The sequence below is a fragment of the Thermobia domestica genome, chromosome 17 (assembly GCF_964235325.1).
Source record: "Thermobia domestica chromosome 17, izTheDome1.hap1.1, whole genome shotgun sequence".
Taxonomy (NCBI): domain Eukaryota; kingdom Metazoa; phylum Arthropoda; class Insecta; order Zygentoma; family Lepismatidae; genus Thermobia; species Thermobia domestica.
The window spans coordinates 29,343,378-29,366,196 of record NC_137470.1 but is presented as its reverse complement, the minus strand read 5'-3'; the positions used below and the strand labels follow the sequence as shown (position 1 = coordinate 29,366,196).

The following is a 22,819-nucleotide window of genomic DNA, read 5'->3' as shown; positions in this document are numbered from 1 at the left end:
TATCTGCTAAAGAAAAATCGTTCATCTCGGAATGTGGGAGATTTATTTTGTTTCTTTATTCTTTAAATTGCTCATTTATAATCAATACTGATATCAATCATTGTACCACATTCCGAGATATACATGTGTCTCATTGTACCACATTCATTGTACCACACTTATAGTGACCTTTGCCAACATAATAGGATAAATGTTTTTTCCAATGAGACAGGACTCAATAACGTTAAATATGAATCTATAAGTATGGGCGAACTAAATTGAAAGACAGTTTGATATAAAGATTCACATACGAATTTCCGAACATTTTCTTCAGAAGTGATGTACATAAGAACTGCAAAATTTATTAGAACCTTTTTTTTTTACTTTCCACATTTTTTTTCTTGCTTTTAATCCTTATAAAATGTGTAAAAGAATGTTAAACTATCTACAACTATTTTATTGGTTTATGTATACGTAGTCTCAGAAAGCTAATACGTCACACTTGGAATATTTTTTTTTATTATTTTATAATAATTAGATTGCTACGAAATTTCAAGATGTTCATTCTTTCAAGTTGTAAGGAATAATGCTTATAATAATAACTCTATAGGGGTTTCGTGAAATAATAAGTCTCACAAACTTGATGTGAACAATAGTTGATAGTGTTACTGACTGATTTTTTTATTATTGTAATAAAACCTTTGTTACCCTGTAGATAGATTTCTTTTTATTGCTTAATGTACCCTATAAGCTTTGGTTTATGTCATGAGTGAGAGTGGTGTGTATGTGTCATTTTAGGTTAAGAAGTACATTTAGTTATATGTGGGAACCTAACTTAAGTAATATTTGTTTGTCAGCTGAAATCTTCGATCTCTCATATAGCAAGTAATAAGCTGTTGGAAGTGACTGATGAAGTTATCTGCGTAGTAACAATGGAACTACAAGATTTTTCTAGTAAATCTCCTCGAAAAAAAAATAATTAGTAGATGATATAGTTTTCCATTTCCGACGAATTAGTCTATCTGCAACAAATCAAAGATGATTTTTTTTTTATTTTTTTTATTTGATCACTAAAGATGAGTTAACATGTGTCGGATTGCAGTGGGGATTCATCCTAAGTTTGACCGTTTTTGTCTCAGAATGGATTCTTTTTTTCTTTTCGGATTTATTTCTCATTTTGTGTCACGGGTGTTTAAATTAGCTTTTCTAATTCTCGTCTTTCTCTAGTTTTCTTTTCATATCTTTAAACTTTCTTCTCGTCCTTCCTCTTTTTCTTCTTTTCTTGTCTATTCTCTTCCTATTTTCGAACTCCTCGTAATCAATAATGACGCAAATATTGTTGTCTTTCAGATACACGGTCAAAAATTAAACTAATTCAAATATTAGTCTCGAATAGAAAGATAATTATCATCAAGCTGATGATAAATGCGCTTGTTAAACAACAATATTTGACAATTGGTCATTGCATGACTTACGAAGAGTTCTGGCGACCGTTTTTTTTAAAAAGTGGTATTCATTACAAAATCCCGCTATCAAAACAAAGCTTTCTCAGTTCTCTTTAGTCCTACCAGACCAATTGAAAGATTGGTATTGCATCTTCGAGTATAGATCGTAGCCGATTTCTTTTCCAAGTGTTCTAACCTGCTATGTTAATGTTTCTATGCTGTGAGTTACATTGGGTACTCACTGAATTGCGACCACCCCTGCATACAAGAAAGTGTGCCAGCTGACGAGCTGATTATATGACCACCCCGACTAGCAGTATTGCAGAGAAAGAACGTACTCGAGGCTACATGTTGGCAGATAGTACACTGTTGTGTAGAAGGTGGGCAGGAGTTATCCGCATTCCAATAAGGCATGACTATGGGTACCCGAGCAATAGGTGCGTCAATAACCCAGACATCAAAACTTGTCGGGTGCGTCCCTTCCTGTGTAGTGAAGGTGTACAAGGATTGGGAAGAAAATGGTTTAACGTTCTGCAGAAGACGGCACTGCAGGGGCGTACGGATGTTCAAAATGTGCGGCGAGCGTCGCTTCAAACAGCTCCTGACAGCCAAACGAACCGTCAGTGTCCGCGAATTACGTAAGCAACACAATGGTGGGTGCACAAAACCCATATTCCACGAAACTATACGGCGTACACTGGCACGCATCAAGTTCCACAGCGAAGCTATGGATGACTCGTGCATGGTGCATACTGTACATGCAGCTGGGGATGGTTCTGTTGGTATGGACTGGGACCGTTGGTGCGCATGGGCCACAGCGAGACATCCGTTGTGTTCCTGCAGATGTAAGAGGATTACGTAAACCCTGCAATGCAACACTTCTACCCACACGAAGACGGCATTTTCCAGGGCGACAATGAACGGTTCCACCATGCCACCAAGTCAGTACTGCACTTGCTTGGCTTAAGGAACATTCCACGAAGCTTCAGCATATGAATTGGCTCCCTAGCAGATCATAATTCTATAGAACATTTATGGAATGTTGTGGAACGAGCTCTTTGCACCATGACTCCTGCACTGACATCTGTCGATGCCATCAGGAATGTGTGGTGTCAGATTCCTTTGGAAACATATCAGGAACTACCAGAATCCATGCCACGCTGTGTCCAGGCCGTCCTCTGAGTAAAAGGTGGACGAACAAAGTGTTAAATAGATGATCGCAATTCTAGTGTATATCTGTAACTCAGTGTGTGTATATAACTGCTGATAGAAGCTATGGGCTGCTTGACTCAAATGTAAACAGCTTTATTTCGTATTGCAAAATTTTCTCTTTCAATCAGATGATTTCAAGACTCTCTGGCACTTTTATCGTTAACAACTAAATCTTGTTAAAACTGGATAGTTATGCTATGGTTTCTCTCTTCTGAGTGAAGCACAAACATTTGTGATACAAAATAAGACCTTACGTATATCTTTTTCAAATAAACAGAGAAATACAAGAATAATGATAAATGCAATAAATTGCAAGAAAGTAGGTAAAAATTTTGTTAAACTGAAAGAAAAAATACATAGTGTTTGCCCACTACTTTGATATAACCTCTGGGCCGCGGTGGCTCAGTGGTATAGCGTTCACTTCTGCTGCATGGGGTCCCTGGTTCGATCTCACTTCGCACCAAGTGAACTTTGTGGTGGACAAACACCGTGTGCGTGCGTTTTCTCTAGGTTATTCTGTTTCCTCCCACTTCATTCATTCCACCATTTCATTCAATTATCATCGTCTCCTTTAGCGTAACCGACATAAAACTTCATTTTCATTTAATTTTGATATACAGTGAAACCTCTATAAAGCGGACACTTCCCGTAACTGACATATTTTGTAAACCTCAAACACTGTAATACGGAAGAAAATATTGGCAAACCTCTCTGAAGCGGGCACTCTCTAGTACGGACACGGACAGTTTATTGTCTTTTATAGGTATTATTTAACCTCCATATTACGGTCACTTCGAAACACATCGAAAAGTACAGTAAAAATACATTTTTAGTAATTTATAAATGTGTCGCCAAGGAAGCAATTGTGACAACATTTTGCCTCCTCGACTGTTTGCTCAGCTATCCAGACGAAGTGCCTCTGTTTAGCAACACTCTCATGTCCTTTGCTTGCATCCCACTGCCACTCAAGCTGTTTTAGACACAAAAGTGATTGACAGTTGCCCGTCGTTTGGAATGACACGTTATTCTACTGTCCCGCTGGAATCTCTAACCAAGCAGAAAACAAGTTTTTTTTTTTTTTTTTTTTTGTCACGGGTACGTATATTGTCTCGAAAGAGACATTACTGGACTGCAATTAACGCACAAATTAAAGCGACATACTGAAAACGTAGTAAGTAGTGATAAGTGTAAAGTGCAGAGAACTATAACATCTTACTTCCATGTTGTGGCTAGAAATAAGAGTATTGGATGGTGAAGGGTAATGCAGGTACAATAACTTTTTTTTAATATTCGTAAATGAAAAAAAAATAGTATTTTCTAATTGTATATTACTTTGTTTACTAATTTACGTAAGAAAATATTGAAACCTCTTTAAGGCGGACACCTCTCTATAGCGAACAATTTTTGATTTCCCTCGGCTGTCCGCTTTAAAAATATTTCTCTGTAATCGGAAAGTTTTAGAGAAGCGAAGGCCTTACATTTGAAACAGTTGAATGTTTGTTAGGGATATATTTGGATTTAAGGGGCGAAAATCAGGTAAAAAAAATACAGGAGAAATAAGTTGATGTTACCTAAATGTAATTAGTAACTGAAGGTAAATATTAAGTTAACATAACCTAACCTGAACAGACACAAAATACATAAAATAGAGTGGAAAAAGTACAATTTTTTAAGCAAAAGATTCTGGCCATTCAAAGCCAAAGCTATGCCTGTTATTCCGTAAGGGTACTCGGTATCTCTCCGTTACTTTTTTCTTTAATTTTGTTGAATAATTTAAAGAATGTAAAAAGTTCAGAAAGTCAGCCAGTGTCTACAAAATTTTAGTAAATGAGCATAAATGGTTGTTTCCATGTCACTTCGTGTAGGCCAATCTGCATGGACAATACTTAGCCGATTTGATATGATCCAGCTTGTCCGGCAGCACTCAGATTTCTGCATTACATGAAAATTATGCAAGCAGCATTTTGCGTACTTAACACTGTTTTGTAAATAACAATAATCCTTTTAACCAAAATTATCTATACTGTTTATTGTCACAGTTATTCATATAAAATGGCATTATTCCGAAGTTTGTCGTCCGCCTAGTTTCCGACCAAAAGCGTAATAAATGTTACGAAAATTTTAAAATAATCAGTTTTTACTTCAATTTATTTGATCAAACCTTAATAATCAATTTACATAGTAATGCCGAGCGAGCGATAGTGAGAGAAGGCCGGTTAGTATCCAGGTTGGTTATGTTACTATTACAGTGAAAAGTACAACTTCCTCCTAGTTTCTTTCCAGTTGTTTGCTTACCTACTTTCTGCAATTTATTCTTAGGTATATTAAGCGATTACTTACAGATGCTTTTAGTAGATTTTTCTGATTATCGCCGCATTGTTTCACAAACTGTACTACTGTTCCCTCACATCCAGGGCATCGCGTCTGTATATAAGATAATTGAAACTTTATTCCGAGGCCACTTTCGTGTGCCAAGGATCTTAATTGAACACTGAAAACATTTAGAGACTTATAAAAACTTGGTAAACACTTTTATAAGACTTTATTTTTATAATAAAAGGTGATGGCTTCAAATCCTGAGTCCGTTAGTTAAGTAAGGCTACCAAACAGAATATTGCAATATACAGGGTGTTACAGTAATGTGTCACGACATATTGGGGACAGATTTCTCACATTAAACTAAGAAACAAGTTCATATAGACCTGTGCTTAAAAGTGGATACTGTCGGAGTTACAGAGTATGGAAAACGTGAAACAAGTTCGTAGCTCAGTGGTAGAGTGTTCAGCTGTGGTGCTTGGTGTCCCGGGTTCGATCCCAGCCCCCGCCAAGTGAAATTTGTGGTGGACAAACACCGTGTTCGTGGGTATTCTCGGGGCTCTCCCACTTTCTTCATTCCACCATTTCATTCATTACTCATCATCACCGTCTCCTTTACCCTAACCGGCATAAACGTGGGACGTAAAACTCAAAGATTTCATTTCATTTCAAGTTCGTAGCTCCACTACTATTGAACCTTTCGTGGCCAGGTCAAGATATCACTGAGGAACTGGTATGTAAACTATCCAAATATCAATGTTTAAGAATGCTCCAGTATTTGCACAACAATTTTTAGAGAGATAGGTGGAGAGTGATCAAGTACTCCCTAACAGCCTCTATAAAAATGATTGTGCAAGTACCGAAAGTTCTCAAAGAGGGATATTTAGGTAGTTGACATACCAGTTCCTCAGTGATGTCTTAATCCGACAACGATCGGTCCTATAATAGTGAAACTATAGATCTTTAAAGTTTCATTTTTTCACGTTTTCGGGATTCTATAACTAGGAAACTATGCACTTCCAACCACAGGCCCATATTAACTTTTTTCGTATTTTGATGGGAGAAATCTATTCACAGAATATTGTGACCAACTTTTGTAACACCCTGTAGAATTATCACGCAAAACTTTCAAAAATATTATATAAACTTGGCAACCAACACTAAACAACTTAAGTAAGAATCTCTAGCACGCCAACATCGGGATATTTATGCCAACAATCACATAAATATCCTGAAATTTAATGTCATTATCACGTAAAACCCTCAACAGTGTACTCTTGTGTTGTTTTCTAAATAAATAAATAAATGTTTACAACACAAATCGTCATTACTTTTCCACAATCCTACCATGTGGTAACCTTGCGCCAAGTAGTTCCCTCCGCTTGCCAGATAGTTCCATGTTTAGAACCACTTGTACAAAAATAATAAACACAACTTTTGCTCTTCTTATATATTATCAAGCACACAAACGAGCAAATTATTCATTGCATCTCGGTAATTCTTCAAAATTTTGCTTGAAACGGACCACCAACTTTGGAACTTATAATATTAAGTAAAACTTATGGAAACTGTAAGGTATACCCTTAAGCACTCTTGTCAGAAACCTAAGAGTTGATGATGTAATTAATTTGTACGACAGTGTCTTGGATCAACAATAAAATTTTATTTTGTTTGCACTCAAGTGAAGCAAGCAATACCGAAAACTGCAAATGTTACATTTTTTAAAATCTGTAAACAAACACAAACAAACAAATATGAAAGTAACTGTTTTCATGGACATTTCTTTTCTTTCACATTTCAGTGTAAATTTCAAAACAAATTAAGAACTTAGTTCTACATAAATAGTGAAATATATTATCATTGAAAAAAAAATACATTACTTAGAGGTCGTTACAGCTTAAATTACAATAAATATAGAAATTTAATCATATGTATAAACAACTCATCTAAATACATAAAACTTGCTACTTACTACATTTCGTAATTGAAGATTTTTCTGCATATATGATTATTAATCTAAAGCCAAGGATGTAATCATATGGTGTAGTTTTGCTAACATACATATTTTTCGATCAGAATTCCAGCTTTGAGGCAAGTCACATTAATAAAAATTGTCTTATCGCTACAAAGTAAGGGTCAGAAATACTTAATGTACAATCCGCGGCAAAAAACCTGCAACATGAGGTTGTAAGTTTATCGTGAATCTACGCCTAACAGCACAGGGAATTAACATAACGTCTAAGTGGGACGAATCATGCCAGGATAGACCTCGGCCTCCTCCGGTGCACACTTATTTTGGAGCAAAAGACTTCGTCATTTCACAATAAACTTATATGCTCATGTTGCAGGTTTTTTGCCGCGGATTGTACCATTTCTAGTGTATAAGAATTACAACATCAAGCTAGGTTGCCATGCTGCAGAAATCGTATAGCTGTCAGTGTAACATCTTGCAACCCCGTCTTTCTATTTACTGTTTACATAGCACAACTTTCTGAAATCAACAAATATATCTGCAAATATGCAGCACTACACTCTAGTCGACAAATAGTGCTCGTTTGGGAAACGGTGAAACTTTTCTTTCTCTATATATCAGTGGGAGGGCTATAGCAGGTAGCACTGAACAAACCCAAAAAGTTGCACTTGATTTGACTCTGTGCAAGATGAAAAAAAAAATGTTGCATGTCCCTTTCAAAACCATGTTAAATGGAGAAATATTATAGGGTTGTAAGACTTTCTTTTTATGGTCAGCTACAAGAGTCTCGCAGCATAGCAACCTATGGTTTCTTTCCTTATTTTCTAGCGAGAAAATTATAATGTTTACCAATGCGACTTCTCTCAAGAGCTTACACAATCAATCAAAGATAATACTGCCTGTATTTACATTACGGTATTAGAAAAGGGTACAAGGGTTACAAAAAATATATGTAGAAGTTTCTGCACCGCATGTGAATAATTTCATACGGTAAGTTTGAAACAATTGATGTTATATTTTAAATGCTATTCCACTTTGTCATTGCATATAATGCAAAATTTTTCTGCATAGGCGATCATTAATCTAAAGCCAAAAATATAATCACAGTATATAGTTTTGTGATGTATATTGATCCAAATTCCAGCTCTTGAGGCAAGTCACAGTGGTAAAAAAATATCGCTACAAGGTAAAGGAAAAAATACTTAATGTACTATTACTTATGCACAAGATTTACAACATTACTCAGGTTCCTTTCCTTACTTTCTAACAGTAAAATTATAATTTTTACCAATGTGACTACCCTCAAGATCTTCCACTATCTACCAAAGACAATACTTCTAGTATTAGAAAAGGGTACAAGTGATACAACAAATATGTGGAAAAGTTTCAGCATCGCCTGTGAATATTTCATACAGTAAGTTTTGAAACAATTGATAATGCTATTCAACTTTCAGTCATTATGGATCTGCACAAACACGAAACAGAATTCAGAAAACGCGTTTTTCATAATAGTGCTTTGCTTACCACTTTACATACTTTTGCAGAAACGATACAAAAGTAACGACGAACACACTCAACAAACACCCTGGGAACGGTGAACAAACTAGTTGTAGTTAGTCAGTTACATTTACTAATTGTAATCCGATTTCCTCCAGTTCATTCAGGCACAAATTCATCTCAGTTCATTTAACAACAGAAACAGAATAATAGCACCAACTATAGTTTTACTGACTACATGTGGGATGAATCTGCTGAATGTAATTATCATAAACTTCCAAATAACATTCGGCAAGCTATGTCCTCTTTCTTTGGTCAAATGAAGAGAAAAGTTAAACTTAATTAGAAAGTTATCACATTAAAAACCAGTCTATCCATTTTACGGAATCACACATTCACAGTCCCGTAAATCTATAAACAATAATTACACTTAGTCTAATTTATCTAATAATACGTTCAGTGAAAGAGAAAATAGCGAATAGAACAGTTCCATATAACAAGAGGCCTGAAATTAAGTTAACCATGTCGGAGAATAACACCTTTCAGTACCTTTATCTCACGAACCTTACTTACATTTCTTGCAGTTCATTCGATACTGTGACAAATTGATGTACTTAGCAAGCACAAATATAACACGAAATATAAGTTCTCTCAATACATGTCAGATGAACGTCCTTTGCCGAACTGTCTCTCGTAGCCAAGTTCTAGATTAGCGCATTACACTATAAATTATGTTAGCAATTTCAAAGAATGACGCAACATTTTGTAGTGTCCTCACTTCTGGAACTGACGTTTTCAGATGGTTCTACCTCAGATTCTGAAACTAACTCCAAATGATATTCCACTAATTTTTGGTACGCAACCTTATCCACTATCCATCTGAATCCAACGTCTATGAATTCCTTCGTTTTGGCTGATGTCTCGATGTACGGAATTTTCCACTGAGCAGCCTTTCTCACTCCTTCTTCGTATAATACTTTCCTTTCTGTCAGGTCTTTCTTGTTGCCAACCAGGATAACAGGGGTAGCTTCTCCCTTGTACTTCCATATTAAATCCATAAAACTATCTACAGCATCAAAAGATGGGGTTAAGTTTAGAGTTACCCCTCCGCTTTAAAAAAAAATCAGGAGAATTTACAGGAGAAATGAGGTAAGAAATGATAATTTGAAGTTTTTATTTGATGTTTAGGAATGTAAATTCGGCAGGAGAGTTATGTTTAATACGAGAAAAGATATATGGAAGTTAGTACTATTTGACGGATGCGGAAGCATTCGCGGAAGGTTTCAGCAGCATGGTAGTTGTAAAATATGGCGAATATGGCGAACAGGTGTAACGGATGCGCAATAATAATGAAGAAAACCTTTTAAATTTTTGTGAAGCCCACGGAGTACTGAAGTTAAGTGAAATGTAACAATTTTTAATACTTTAAGCACTGTTTTTTGTATGTTGCAAAGTCCAAGGGCAACTCTGGACTGGAGGGGCAACTCTAAACTTAAGCCAAAAGATGCCCTGTCAACCAATGAGAATACGCATAAAAAACCTTCACAATTCTTAATTAATCCTTCAGTGTCAGAGTGCTTATTAATCTCTGTATCAAGTAAATATGTTCTTTGCCGCCCGTTTAGAAACACTATATCCTTGTGGTGACGCAATTGTGTTGCTTCGTACGACTGTCGAAATTGGCCATATGCTATCTGGTAGATTATAGACGTAGAACCCACAGATGGATTACCCAGTACAGCTATTTTGTTTATTTGCATAGGGACTTCCCTACGTGGAGTACAACTTAATGACATATTTTATATACTACTAACAGTAAACTAGTTCCAGAAACAGTTTCTTTACATAATGGATTTGAAGACGGATGCTATACACTAAGCAGCTTCCCTGCTTATCACTTTAAGTGTCACAGTGTATCTTCCAAGTGTGATACATTATGCAACTTACTTATGGCTTTCTTGCTGGGGTTCGGAGAGCCACCAAATTGCTACTCAAACAAACCGGTGGGAAGAACGAAGATAGTAAGCGGTTAACGTGTCATTATACAAATCGGAGCAAAGAAATAAAACACATAACAATATAACTTATCATTTACATAACTTTTTTTACCCAAGTTTAAAACCAAAACAAATGGCCTCATTCCGTTTCAATCTTCAAAAAGATTGCGGACCACAACGTAACGTAAAACATGTTTTTAAAAACTTCTGATACGGTAGTGAGTCTATGGGGAAAATTGCGGAAGATAAATGATTTTTAAAAGGGGAAATTTGTCACTCATATCGCAAAAACAGCATTCGATATCGAATATCACAAACGAAAAGGCATTTTTTCGATTGCGTGGACGCAAACCAAAACTGAATAAGGCTCGGGAAATACTTGTTGGAAAATTAATATTCTTTCTCTTAATTACTTTCTTATTCTCTTGCAAAATATTTACACTAAATGACGTAACAGTATCCCAGTTATAATTTTAGACAATTTTCTCCGGCAAGAATTCCACTACACAGGGGGTATAAGTAATAGTGGGAAAATACTTGTAACTTGTTGAACGTGATCCGAGATTTGCTCTAGCGGGATTTTGCAGCTCTGGATGGAACTTAACACAGAATGCCCCTGAAATCTTCACTGTAATACCTATTCTGCATAAATGAAGTTGAAGGGAGTCACCATATTTGTACCTGAATTACCAGAATTTTTCTCCTTTGCTTCTAAACAAACATTGAAATCAAGTGCAATTCAGATATAAATTCCGATACCTTTTTAGTTTTCAAATGTTAATACTAGTGATGGCCAAACTTTTTCGGAATCGGAAATTTCACTTTCCGGAGGATTGTTCCGAATTCTGAAATTTTCTAAATTCCGGATATTTTCCGGACTTCCAGAATTTTTCGGAAATCCGGAATTTTCTAACTTCAGGATTTTTCCGAAATCCGATTTTTTCTGAATTCCGGTTTTTTCAAAATCCGAATTTTTTCTGAATTCCGAATTTTTTCGAAATCCGAAATTTTTCTGGATTTCAGATTTTTTCGAAATCCAAAATTTTTCTGAATTCCGGAATATTTTCGAAATCTGGAATTTTTCTGAATTCTGGAAAGTAAAAATACCGGAATTGGCTATGCCTAGTTAATACCCTTTTTACGACTAGTGCTGTTATACATATTGGAACTGAGTTGACATTGTGAAAAGAATTGAGTTTCGTTTCGTACTAAGTAAGTTTAAGGCCACATAAAACAATTGAGCAGAAATTTTGACATTAATAATTTATTAGACTTCCAAACTGTGGTATGCGCAAGAGTTGGAAGTTTTACAGATGCCTTTGTCCGTCCGACGGTTCAGCGTTCCAAGAATAGGTTCCATCTCCGTTAACACTCTGTTAAAACCAGAAGTGAAATCGGTTCAAATTAGTCATTTCCTGTTTCACCACTTATCACCGTAGATAAAAATGTTAATAGATAGCAGCAAGCGATTTTCTGGAATCGATTCAGTGTATCAACAGACTATACTGACACAACCAGCAATACTCTACGAGAACCGGAAGTGGTTGAAGTTTACTATTCCGGTTTCAATACTAATTTTCGAAGAGCAAAAGCACTAAGAGATATCAAGATGCGGTTTCTTGCAATTGATTCAGCATCCCAAGAATAGGTGCAATCACCGTTAACACTCTTTTCAAACCGGAAGTGCTTTATATTAACTATTTTTGGTTTCAACATTTATCACAATGTAACAACATTGTATTAGCAACAAGTGATTTTCCGCAAACGATTCAAGGTTTCAAGAGCACACTATCATCATCGGCAGCACTGTACCAAAACCAGGAGTGGTTGAAATTTACTACTACTTCTGGTTTATATGCTGATTTCCGTAGAGCAAAGACGATAGGAAATATCGAGATGCCTTTTTAAGTGATTCAGCTATCACAAAGTAGGTTCTTCCTTCTCCATTAATTCTCTATTAAACCGGTCCTTTTTAGAGTTCCAAACTGTGCTATGCATACCTGTCGGAAGTTTCATAAAACGCCCATGTCCGTCCATCTTTCGACAGGTAACAGCAAAAACGGTAAGATATATCGAAAAGTTTTTTTTTTTTTTGTTTGCAATCTACTCAGCGTCCCGAAATTTATTACATATTTAGCACAGAAAACTCAAAAATATGTAATAGGGAGCCTCGGTGACTCATGGGTAGAAAGTTTGCCTCTGGTGCGTAGGGTCCCTGATTCGATCCCTGACCAAGTAAATTTGTGGTGGACAACATCGTGGCTGTGGGTTTTCTCGGGATACCCCCTTACTCCCACATTATTATTCCACCAATTACATCATCATTCACTTGTTTTAATCACGCGTCGCCCCTAGCGTAAAGGGCATAACTGTGGGACGTTATACTGAAAGATTTCATTTTATTTCATTTCAAAAATGTATAAATTAGGCTAAGCCACCACCGAAATTGTAATGCCACTAACACAAACTCAGCACAAATAGAAACGTCTACCACGCCGATATAAGAAATATCATGATATTTAATACAACGCTATCAGGAAAAACTAGACAGCCAGAATCCATTTTATGATAGATATGTTATGAGTTTAAACAAATCATTTTAATTTGTATTCCGTTTACGCCTTTCATTAACAGGAGGTAATAGAGATGGGCACGAGTCGAGTCAAAGGTAATTTTCTCGAGTCGACTTCCGAGCCGAGTCACTATTTTTGAGATCAAGTTTCGAGTTGAGTCGAGTTTCATAAATGGCTCGCTCGTTCAGCTCGTTTTGAAATCATGGCCTAATTAGACTGTAAAGCAAAAGCCATGAGAAATGTAAGCAGTAATGCGGAATACTTCTAGTTGTTCAAGACAGGAATACTTCTAGTTGTTCAGTTGTTCTCGTACTAAATCCTTATCAAAGGGAATAAATTGAGTCAATAATCGAACACGTGGTCATACTAATTTATGGTAATTTTTTCCCATGAAAGGGAACGAGATTTATAATGGTATATATTAAGAACCTATATTATTATACCAAATTGGGCATTTTCTAACTTTAAGGGTGAGCCAATGTATCTCTACCAAATTTTAAGATGAAAGCATCAATGTTCTCATGCCTTATAAAAGAAAATAAACCCCTGAACACATTCATACCTATGTTTATGTAAGATAATAAAACCGCATCAAAGGGGGTCAATAACCTCCGAAATTTGAATTTTTAACATGTTTTATCCATAAGAGGGAACAAAAATGGACCACCCAAGTTTATACTAATACATATTAGGGTCCTATAGTACTATATTAAATGTTTACATTTGGCAATTTCCAAAATTTAAGGTGGCGGGCCAATGTACTCCTTCAAATTTTTCAACGGATGCACCAATGTATCTATATCTTAAAATAGAATAGACCCCTATACATGCCCACATAATCATATAAGGTAATAAGACCTCATCAAATGGGGTCAATAACCTCCGAAATTTGATTTTTGGTAGTTCTTTACCCCATGAAAGGGAACGTGATGGACCACCCAAATTTATAGTGATGCATATAGATGTCCTATACTATAATACCAAATGCTTCTATTAAACAATTTCCAAAATTTAAGGGATGGGCCAAGGTACTACTCCCAAATTTTAAGAAGGGTACACTAATATACCTATGTCATATGTAAGATAATTGACCCCTATACATACCCATATAATCATATAAGATAATATTATCTCATCAAAGGGGATACCTTAGTTCAAAACCAAACACGTGGTCATACTAATTTTCAACAATCTTTTACCCATGAAAGGGAACAAGGTAGACCATCCAAATTTATCATGATACATATTGAGTTCCTGTACTATAATACCGATTCCTTAATTTGGAGAATTTCCAAAATGTAAGGGGTGGGCCAAGGTACCCCTCCCAAAATTTAAAGGGGTGCATCAATGTACCCATGTCTTATGAAAGGTAATGGACCTCTGTATACGCTCATATAACTATATAGGGTAATAAGACCTCATCAAAGGGGATAAATTAGGTCAAAAACCCCTGAAATTTAACTTTTTGACAATTTTTTACCCATAAAAGGAAACGAGGTGGACCCCCAATACTAATAGAGATACATACCCTGGTTCTAGGCTACCATACCAAATTTTTAGATTTGGCAATTTCGAAAATTTAAGGGAGTGGTCCTATTTACCCCTGCCAAGATTTAGGGGTGGACGAAGGTACCCCTGCCAAAATCTAGGGGCGGTGGTCCTAAGTACGCCTAGGTCATTGACCCGGGCCAGGGACCATGGGTCGTGAGGCAGGGACCCAGGGGCCAAAAGTGTCCTCAGGTTAGGCCATTACTACTACGGTCGAATTTTAGAGCCCAAGCAGAAATTCAACCAGGATAGTGATGTCAACCGGCTCAGCTCGGCAGGGCGGATCTTTAATCCTGCGGACTACGCGTTCGCAGAAAGCGCCAGGTGAAGAGGGCACCAAACTGGAAAAGGAATTTTATGTTTTATATGTAAATATTTATTAGAGAAAATGTTACGATGAAAAATTTTCCGAATAACTTCAGAAACATTGTACAGACTGAGCTGCAGATAAAATACAACAAAAGGACAATAAAGTGTAATCTTTGCGTGGTTGGCTGTATAACACTCTTTTACAATTGAAATTGAAATGGACTCTTACATCATTGGAACCAATGCCACACTCACAAGCATTGCCAGTTTAAGGAAAATTTCTCGTGGCTCATGGAGATTTAGGAAAGATTGTTTAAAGAGGGAAAAAGGAGATTTTACAAATATGATATAAAATGTAGGGAAATTTAGCTTTTCAATAAATGTTATATTAAGCACTACGGTAATATTACTAAGGACAGTGGCATTCTTTCTACAGTTCCTCCATATGCACAAAATATAAATGTAACAGACCCTTCATTCTTCTCCCAACAACCCTTCCACGACCTTGATAGAGAATATCACTACCAAATATGTCTTTAAAATGGGAATGAATCAACAAACAAAAAGAAGTCAACTGCACATGTTCCTTATGGATTGGGCTGTATTATCACAGTAGAAAGAAATGTCTTAAGGGTGCTCCGCTTTGTCATAAACAGTGTTCCTGCACAATGCTTCAGTTCAATGACCACATTTAATGGTTAATGTAAATGAAATGCACATTATTGAAGTTCAAGCGACTAGGCTTTTGTTGCACAAGGTTCGAGGAAGAGGGCGAATACTAAGAAAAGATGGGCAGTGCGAATGGAATTTTTGATCATTTCTGAGAGAAATTTTACTTAAGTTCCTAATATCACTGGTTCACAATCGCTACCCACAGCTTAATGCGCACTTTGTTAATATCTATAAGTCCATTTGTCATTCGTCAACATTTTAGTGTCTATCCTGAGTCGTTTTTTAAAAATATTTATAATAATGTTTGTTTTCACTTTTTAATAGAACTTTGTTTTTCATGTAATAATAATGGTCGACGATAAGAAAATAACTAGGGATGATTCCATACCCGGACCAAGTACCTGGGGAAAACCTATATATCGTCTGAAAGTTCTTGCCATGAGAAGTACGAAACCGTTTTCAAATCACGGGCAAACCCGGAAACTGACCCTATATGGAGCCGGTTTGTTGGTGTTTGTGACCCTATGTATGGTATATTCGACAGAAATAAAAGTGAATATTACGATGCATCACAGGTAAGCCCCTGATCCCATCATGTTCCTGTTGGCTCACTGCTAGAACGAGAATCGGCTGAGAGTTTGATAATATCACTTTGCACCCAAACGTACCCATTTCGTCAGTGTTGCCAACGAATTATAAATAGAATGTGGCAGGTGGTTTCCGTACCACTCGATGTATAGCCATGAAAACGCGGCATAGACATCATTCGTCACTAGAGAAAATTTTCTTCGGAGATATTCCTGTTCCAAGGACCCCAGTTTATCGGTGTTGCCAACCAAGTATAAAAATAAGAAATTGTAAAATACTTTCCGTACGATGAGACGTTTGTACACCAAGCTTGGCAGAAACATCACATGAACTGAAGCAAAAAGATGTTGAGCGTGGCCGTCTCCCAACCATTCTAAGTTGTCAGTCTTGCCAACAAGTGTAAACATTACAATGTTGAGAATGGTGTGAATGTCATTGAACGAATATATGACAAAAGTGATAGAGGCTGCATTGGACAATGGAATAGATAGTGTGAGTGTCCCCATCTCCCAAGCACCTCAGAGTGGCGGATATAATTAGACTGTGGCCCATATTAGGTGTGCAGTATGTTAGTGAACCCACAACCACCCATGTTGTCATGTTTGCCAATGCAGTAGACTTCATGCAAAAATATTGAATGTTCGCATTGGTTGACAACACTGCCACACTGGGGTGCTTGGGAGACAGGGACATACACTGTTTTACATTGTTAACTGGTAAATTAACAAATCAAACCCTGATCTATATTATAAAATTGAAAATGACTATGTTTGTGACACTTAATCTCTTGAATCACCCGACCAATCTCGATCGAATATTCAACATTCATGAGGTTCCGGCCTGGGAGTGTTTTATTTCACTTGGACGGAGCAACGAATGGGAGGGGGAGATATACAAAAATCACTGTGTATAAAAATAAAAGTAATTATGTTTGTGAGTTAATAACTCTTGTATCACCCAACCGATCTCAAATTTTCAACATAGATGAGGTTCAAAACTAGGAAGTATTTTATCATTTCAGTTTGAAGGTAGAACTTTAGGAGGGGAGGAGGGAAAATACATAAAAGTGAATTAAACTTAACTCTGAACCACCAGACCAATCTCGATCAAACTTTCAACATAGAAAAGATTACGGGTCTGGGTTGTCTTCGTCATTTCACTTTGACGCTGCAACGTAGGGGAGGGGAAGTGGAGGGGTTTCTAAAAAAATAGAAAAATGGGAATGAAAGTAATTAGTTGTGACTTCATCACTCTTAAACCACATGACCGATCTCCATCACATTTTCAACATAGATGAGATTCAGACTTAGCATGGTTTTTATCACTTTGACTCTGCAACTTAGGATTTGGGTAAATATTTACAAATGATTCAAAATGACCGATCTTAATGTCGAATTTATAGTTTTCGGTGTCGCTGAGAAGAACAGTGAAATTTTCGATTCTGTTTAAATCCAAATTCAGTCCGGCAACTTAGAGGAGAGGAGTATACAGGGTAAGGAAAAAAAAAGTGGCCCGGAGAACAGAATTTCAAGATACAAAGAAACACAAAAGGAAAGGAAGCAGTTCGCTAATATCCATATAGCAGATGTTGAAAATAACCACCATTCATCTCTTGAATGACCACATTAATGAAAATGACCTCAATTTCAAGTTTTCGGACAACTCTCGGAATATTTTTGGTCTTGTTCAAAACAGATCCTTCTGACGCCATTCTCTGACTAATCGTTGCACTGCATTCTTTGCTAACAATGCACTTTGACACCGTGAAATTCATAAGCAAATATTTGAGCACAGTCTTTCCACTAGGGATGCGCTCGAGTCGAGACACACTTTGTAAAATTCGAGACGAGTCGAGACAAACGTATTTCTCGACTCGAATTTTCGAGTCGAGACACGAGTCGAGTCGAGACGGCTCTTAAAAATCTCGACTCGACTCGAATTTCTCGAAAATCTTTCTATAATTTTTAATATTATTTTGAAGAACGTATTCACTCAGAAACAGCCTTGAAACCAATTCCAGCTTTTATTCCTTCAGAAAGGTACAGAACGCATAAAATTAATAGTTAATCTTTAAAGATCAGGATTTAATTTTCAGCTCAATTCAGTTAATTAGAACTAATAGTTAATATCGTTGTATTTCGTTGTACTGCAAATATAATGATAATAATTGATTATCTAGTTTGTATAAAACTATTATCCGTAGTCTAAATCTAGTTTGTATAAAACTATTGCGATAAAGTGAACTTCATAAATTCTCTGAATGAGCAGTTGGTAGTCTATAGTAATTTAGCATAGTTATAATTATTGTGTTTTCGTTCCCATGAACGCAATAGGGTTACGTAACTTCTGGATTATTCGCTTGCCCAACTATTCTGAGGCTTTAATATGTTGCAGCATATCACGAGCTACGGATAATATATAATGTAACATTTGTTGTACATCACATATTATGATACGAGACTATTTTACATAGTATATCTTATCTAATATAAATAAAATAAAGAGTTTGTTTCTGTGTTTGTCTGTCTGTCTGTGTGCGACCTGGGGACCAGACGAGTTGACCGAGAGTTCCCAAAATTTGGTCACGGGTACCTTAGTCCAGGCCCCAGATCAAGACGAAGCGTTTTTTTTTAATTTCGAACCAGGGGGTCTCGGGGGGGGGGCGTTTACTGGGACCGACCTGGGGACCAGACAATTTGACCGAGAGTTACCAAATTTTGGTCACGGATACCTTGGTCCAGGTCCCAGTCTAAGGCGAAGCGTTTTTGTCAAAATTGGAACCAGGGGGTCTCAGGGTGGCGTTTAGCGAGACATGTAGTAAAAGTAATACAAATTGATGGACATTCGTGTCAAATCCATAGTTTTCACGGTCGCTGAGATCAATGGTGACACTTCCATCAGCGATGACTTGCAAATTCAGCTACTACTGTATGCGAGCCGGGTGTCAGCGGGTGAGGGATACCGAGACATGTATAAATAGCCCATATTGATTGATACTAGTGTCAAATCCATAGTTTTCGCGGTCACTGAAATGAATGGTAATACTTCCACAGGTGTTGACTTCCAAATACAGCCCCCATGCGAAGAATGGGTATATTAAGCTAGTATTACAATAAATGGACTGCTTGGATGCCAAGAACTAGTACAGATAAGTAACAGTCACTTCTATGAATAGGTATTTTTTAAAAGGATTTTTGTAAACACTAAGTTATAAAACAATGAACTACATACAGTAGTTATGGTTTTGGTTCCCAACATAAAAGAAATATGGATTGTTCATGAGATATTCAACTTTAACTTTCACTCCTGGAAAATTTCAATTTTGGAGTTAGGCCACTTGGCATCAGAGCAGTTCACTGTAAGATAAATACATTCCGCACATTAGTAACATAGTTGTTCAGGGGCCTTCGATTTCCATCCTCTCAATTGAAAGCTGAACGATTGCTTGATACATGCTGACTATATAGGAGAAATAGTGTATTAAGTTTTCGAGCTTTGGTGCGTATCCGTATTTACACTCTGATATAACTTTAAGTTCACACTCAAATCGAGCTAATTGTTTAATGCATTTCGAAAGCTTTTGTTTTTATGCAGCTCATTAAGGAAAATCTATTTCATAATCGTAACATTTATGTACTAAGAAACTATGAACGTAAAGTGGACTCGACCTAGCCCCGTGGCCGCTGTGACTCAGTGGCACAGCTCTCACCCTTGGTGTGTGAGGACTCTGATTCTGTGTGTGTGTGTGAACTCCGCGGCTAGTATACGCGTCTTTGCCGTGGAAGACTCGGGTTCAATTCCCGGCGCGAGCTCATGTAGTTCGGATTACACGTTAATCAGTAGGTCTACATTTCATATATCCTCGCTGCTGAAAGAGACGGTAAAGTCAAAATCAACTCAACAATATATATGTGTGTGTGTGCTTATGTGAATTTCCTCGTGGCTGTATGGTTAACACATACGCCTTGATCGCGGGAGACTGGTTCGATTTACGGTGGAAGCTCATGAAGTTGTTACCGGTATCCCACTTTAAACTGTAGATCCATGCCTCATATAACCATAGATATAATATATATGCCTTTGATACACTTATTTTCCGACTTGGAAGCCATCGAAAATTTCCGAACACAGAGTCCCGTAGACCGAAAATGAGAAACATGGCTACAGAGTAAAACAGCCAAAGAAATTTAAGCTTTTTAGGCTAACTTAATCCTTACATATAATGCAACTAGCTTGGCCAAGTTATAACGGAGGAAATGCTATCATTGCAACACTCTGAGAATAGAAAATGTTCGTCAGGTATTACTATCCCCCCCTCTCCTGCAGAATGAAAACCCTGACTTAAACTCAATATATATATATATATATATATATATATATATATATATATATATATATATTTTGTGTAATGTAACAAACAGTGGCTTATAGTATTCATGTTTCCTTGCAGAGGTCCTTACGAGGGTTCGCTTCCATCTTCCTCTCCCCAAGAACTAAAATAAATTAAAACATTGCTATTACTTGTTAATCTTGTACAAAGGACGCAATTAAAGTCCCAGTGTAACACCCCTTCACATTTAGATTTTTCCCCTGGAAGAAAACCAGTTATTATTGTTTCTTGATTTCTCAGTCTCACCTATATAAACATACGAATAGAATTACAGGATAGGACATGTTTAGAGTGCTTGCACGTGACATCTAACTATATTTCTCATCAAATGTGTCGCAGATGAAAATTTCCGTTTGTACTGCCTCTATTTTCTGGTACATATGTTTCATTTATGTTATGTTGCTAAAATTCGTTAGGAAACAAGTACAGACTGCGCCTGTGTGACTGACAAAACGTAAATGTACTGGATAATTATTTCTTCACTTTCTTCCAGAAAAAAAAGTAACCCATCTCATGTCGGCTAACAAAAGGAGGTAGCGGACCAAAGATAGCCGTTGTTTACCTAAGGTCGTTACACAGCAGGGGTTTCATTCAGTCAGAGGGAAAAGAAAAAATAAATTAAGGTTTCTACATTTGTTTTGAAGTGCAATATACTTCTTCCTTTTATTTTAAGAACCATTTCCTTCTCATTTGTCTGCATCAGAAAAAAGTGCAAAAAAAAATTACTAGAATGTGCCTATTTACCCAAAGTACGTACTAGATCATTAGTTCAATAGTAAAATCACTAAATCTAGTACGAAATCATAAATGTGGCATCCCTGGGTTGGAGCGAAAGTAATGGTTGGAGTAAAAACTAGTCCGTATTTCTACTGCGTTCTGTTGTTGAATTCACAGAAATGTTCAAAAATAAATTCAAGAAGTAAAACACGATCCTACAAAAGACTGTTTACTTGCTCACTGGTTTTAGTATTGTGAACTGAAACTCAAGTGCGCAGTCATGTTGAATACTTCTGTCCCTTTCTACTTTACAACTTGAGGTGGGATGAGGGTCAGGATAAATCTAGTGATATACCGCTGAAGGAAGTGCTTCAGTATGTCGCATTGCGGTATGTATTGTTTATACTACTTACAACGTTACCCCCCACATAAAATATAAATTCACCCTTTCTCCCTTCCCTTTTTCGAATACAATGAACCGACTCTTTTGCTGAAGAAAGATGCTAAAAGAAAATTGAAACATATGTGTCTAAACTTTCTTTGAAGCGCAGTCTTTTGTATTTGTAAGGTTTTGAGAGTGTTCTCGAGATACTCAAATCTTTTACCATGGACTCCTCCTGCGAACTGACCGTGAGTAAACACCCGATCTCGCTGTGCTAAATTTCTCTCGCACACGTGAAATGGGTTTGTTGTCTCCAAAACAAATAGGAAGTTACCTTGTGCTTTTGCATTTCTGCACGCACACAGGTACCATTGTTGTTTTAATGATCAGAAGAAATATCAAAACCATCCGATATATATGATACAAAACAGCTAACAGAGGGAGGCAAAGATAAAAGTAGGCCTATACCAAGTTCTCCGCGTGGTATCATTATGGAGAATAAATATTTGATAAAGTCTTGTAGATGCGCTTAAACCTATTCCATCTGTCCTTATAATTTTTCTGGTCTCATCAATTTCTCAGGAGAATACGTACAACATATGTCCAAATTCCATATATACTTTTTCTAAACTAATGAGTAAACTCATTAAGAACACCAACTGATATCAATAAACAGGAAAGAAAACAATACTTTATACTTTTATCATTTGGTACACATCTCTATGAAGCACAGCTTGTTTCTTTTCGAAATAGCTCCTTCGTGTCACAGCTGTGGTTAGTTTTGTTTTGTGTTAGGATGAAAGAGAAAAATTCAACATTTGCTTCGCGGTGAAGTTATATATATTATTAAGATGAGCGGTGATAAGCGAGGTTTAACAAAGAGTGCCTTTCGGATGCACAATTTAACGGGTAGTTGCAGTCCGTGTTGAGAATCGAACCAAAGCTATGTAAGGCATGTTAATATTGAGCTCTTTTGTGGTAAAAGTGAACTTCAGAAACACACAAAAGACTTGAAACATCAAATTGTTTCAAAATTATTTATTGTTAGATATTGTAAATTTACGGTATCTATTTTAGTGGACGGGAAATTTTGCATCTAATCGGATAATTTCATGGCTTCTAACAGGAATTCGCAGTTACGAAATTTGCATGACTGTCTTTTGAAAGGATGCCTAGAAAAAATACTACTAGAAAATAACTGAAAACACAAAATGGATTTGAT

The 22,819-nt window shown here is 36.6% G+C and overlaps 2 protein-coding genes across 7 annotated transcripts in view; one reads left to right on the top strand and one right to left on the bottom strand.

Annotated features, from left to right (window-relative positions):
- LOC145674584 (myb/SANT-like DNA-binding domain-containing protein 3) overlaps window positions 1-22,819 on the top strand; it is a 342,109-nt gene that overhangs the window by 147,878 nt on the left and 171,412 nt on the right. The gene's annotated exons all lie outside the window — the stretch shown is intronic.
- LOC145673972 (ras-related protein Rap-2c-like) lies at window positions 9,165-9,479 on the bottom strand. The gene has a single exon (XM_081743793.1). It carries the CDS (start codon window positions 9,477-9,479, stop codon window positions 9,165-9,167), a length of 315 nt encoding a protein of 104 aa, XP_081599919.1.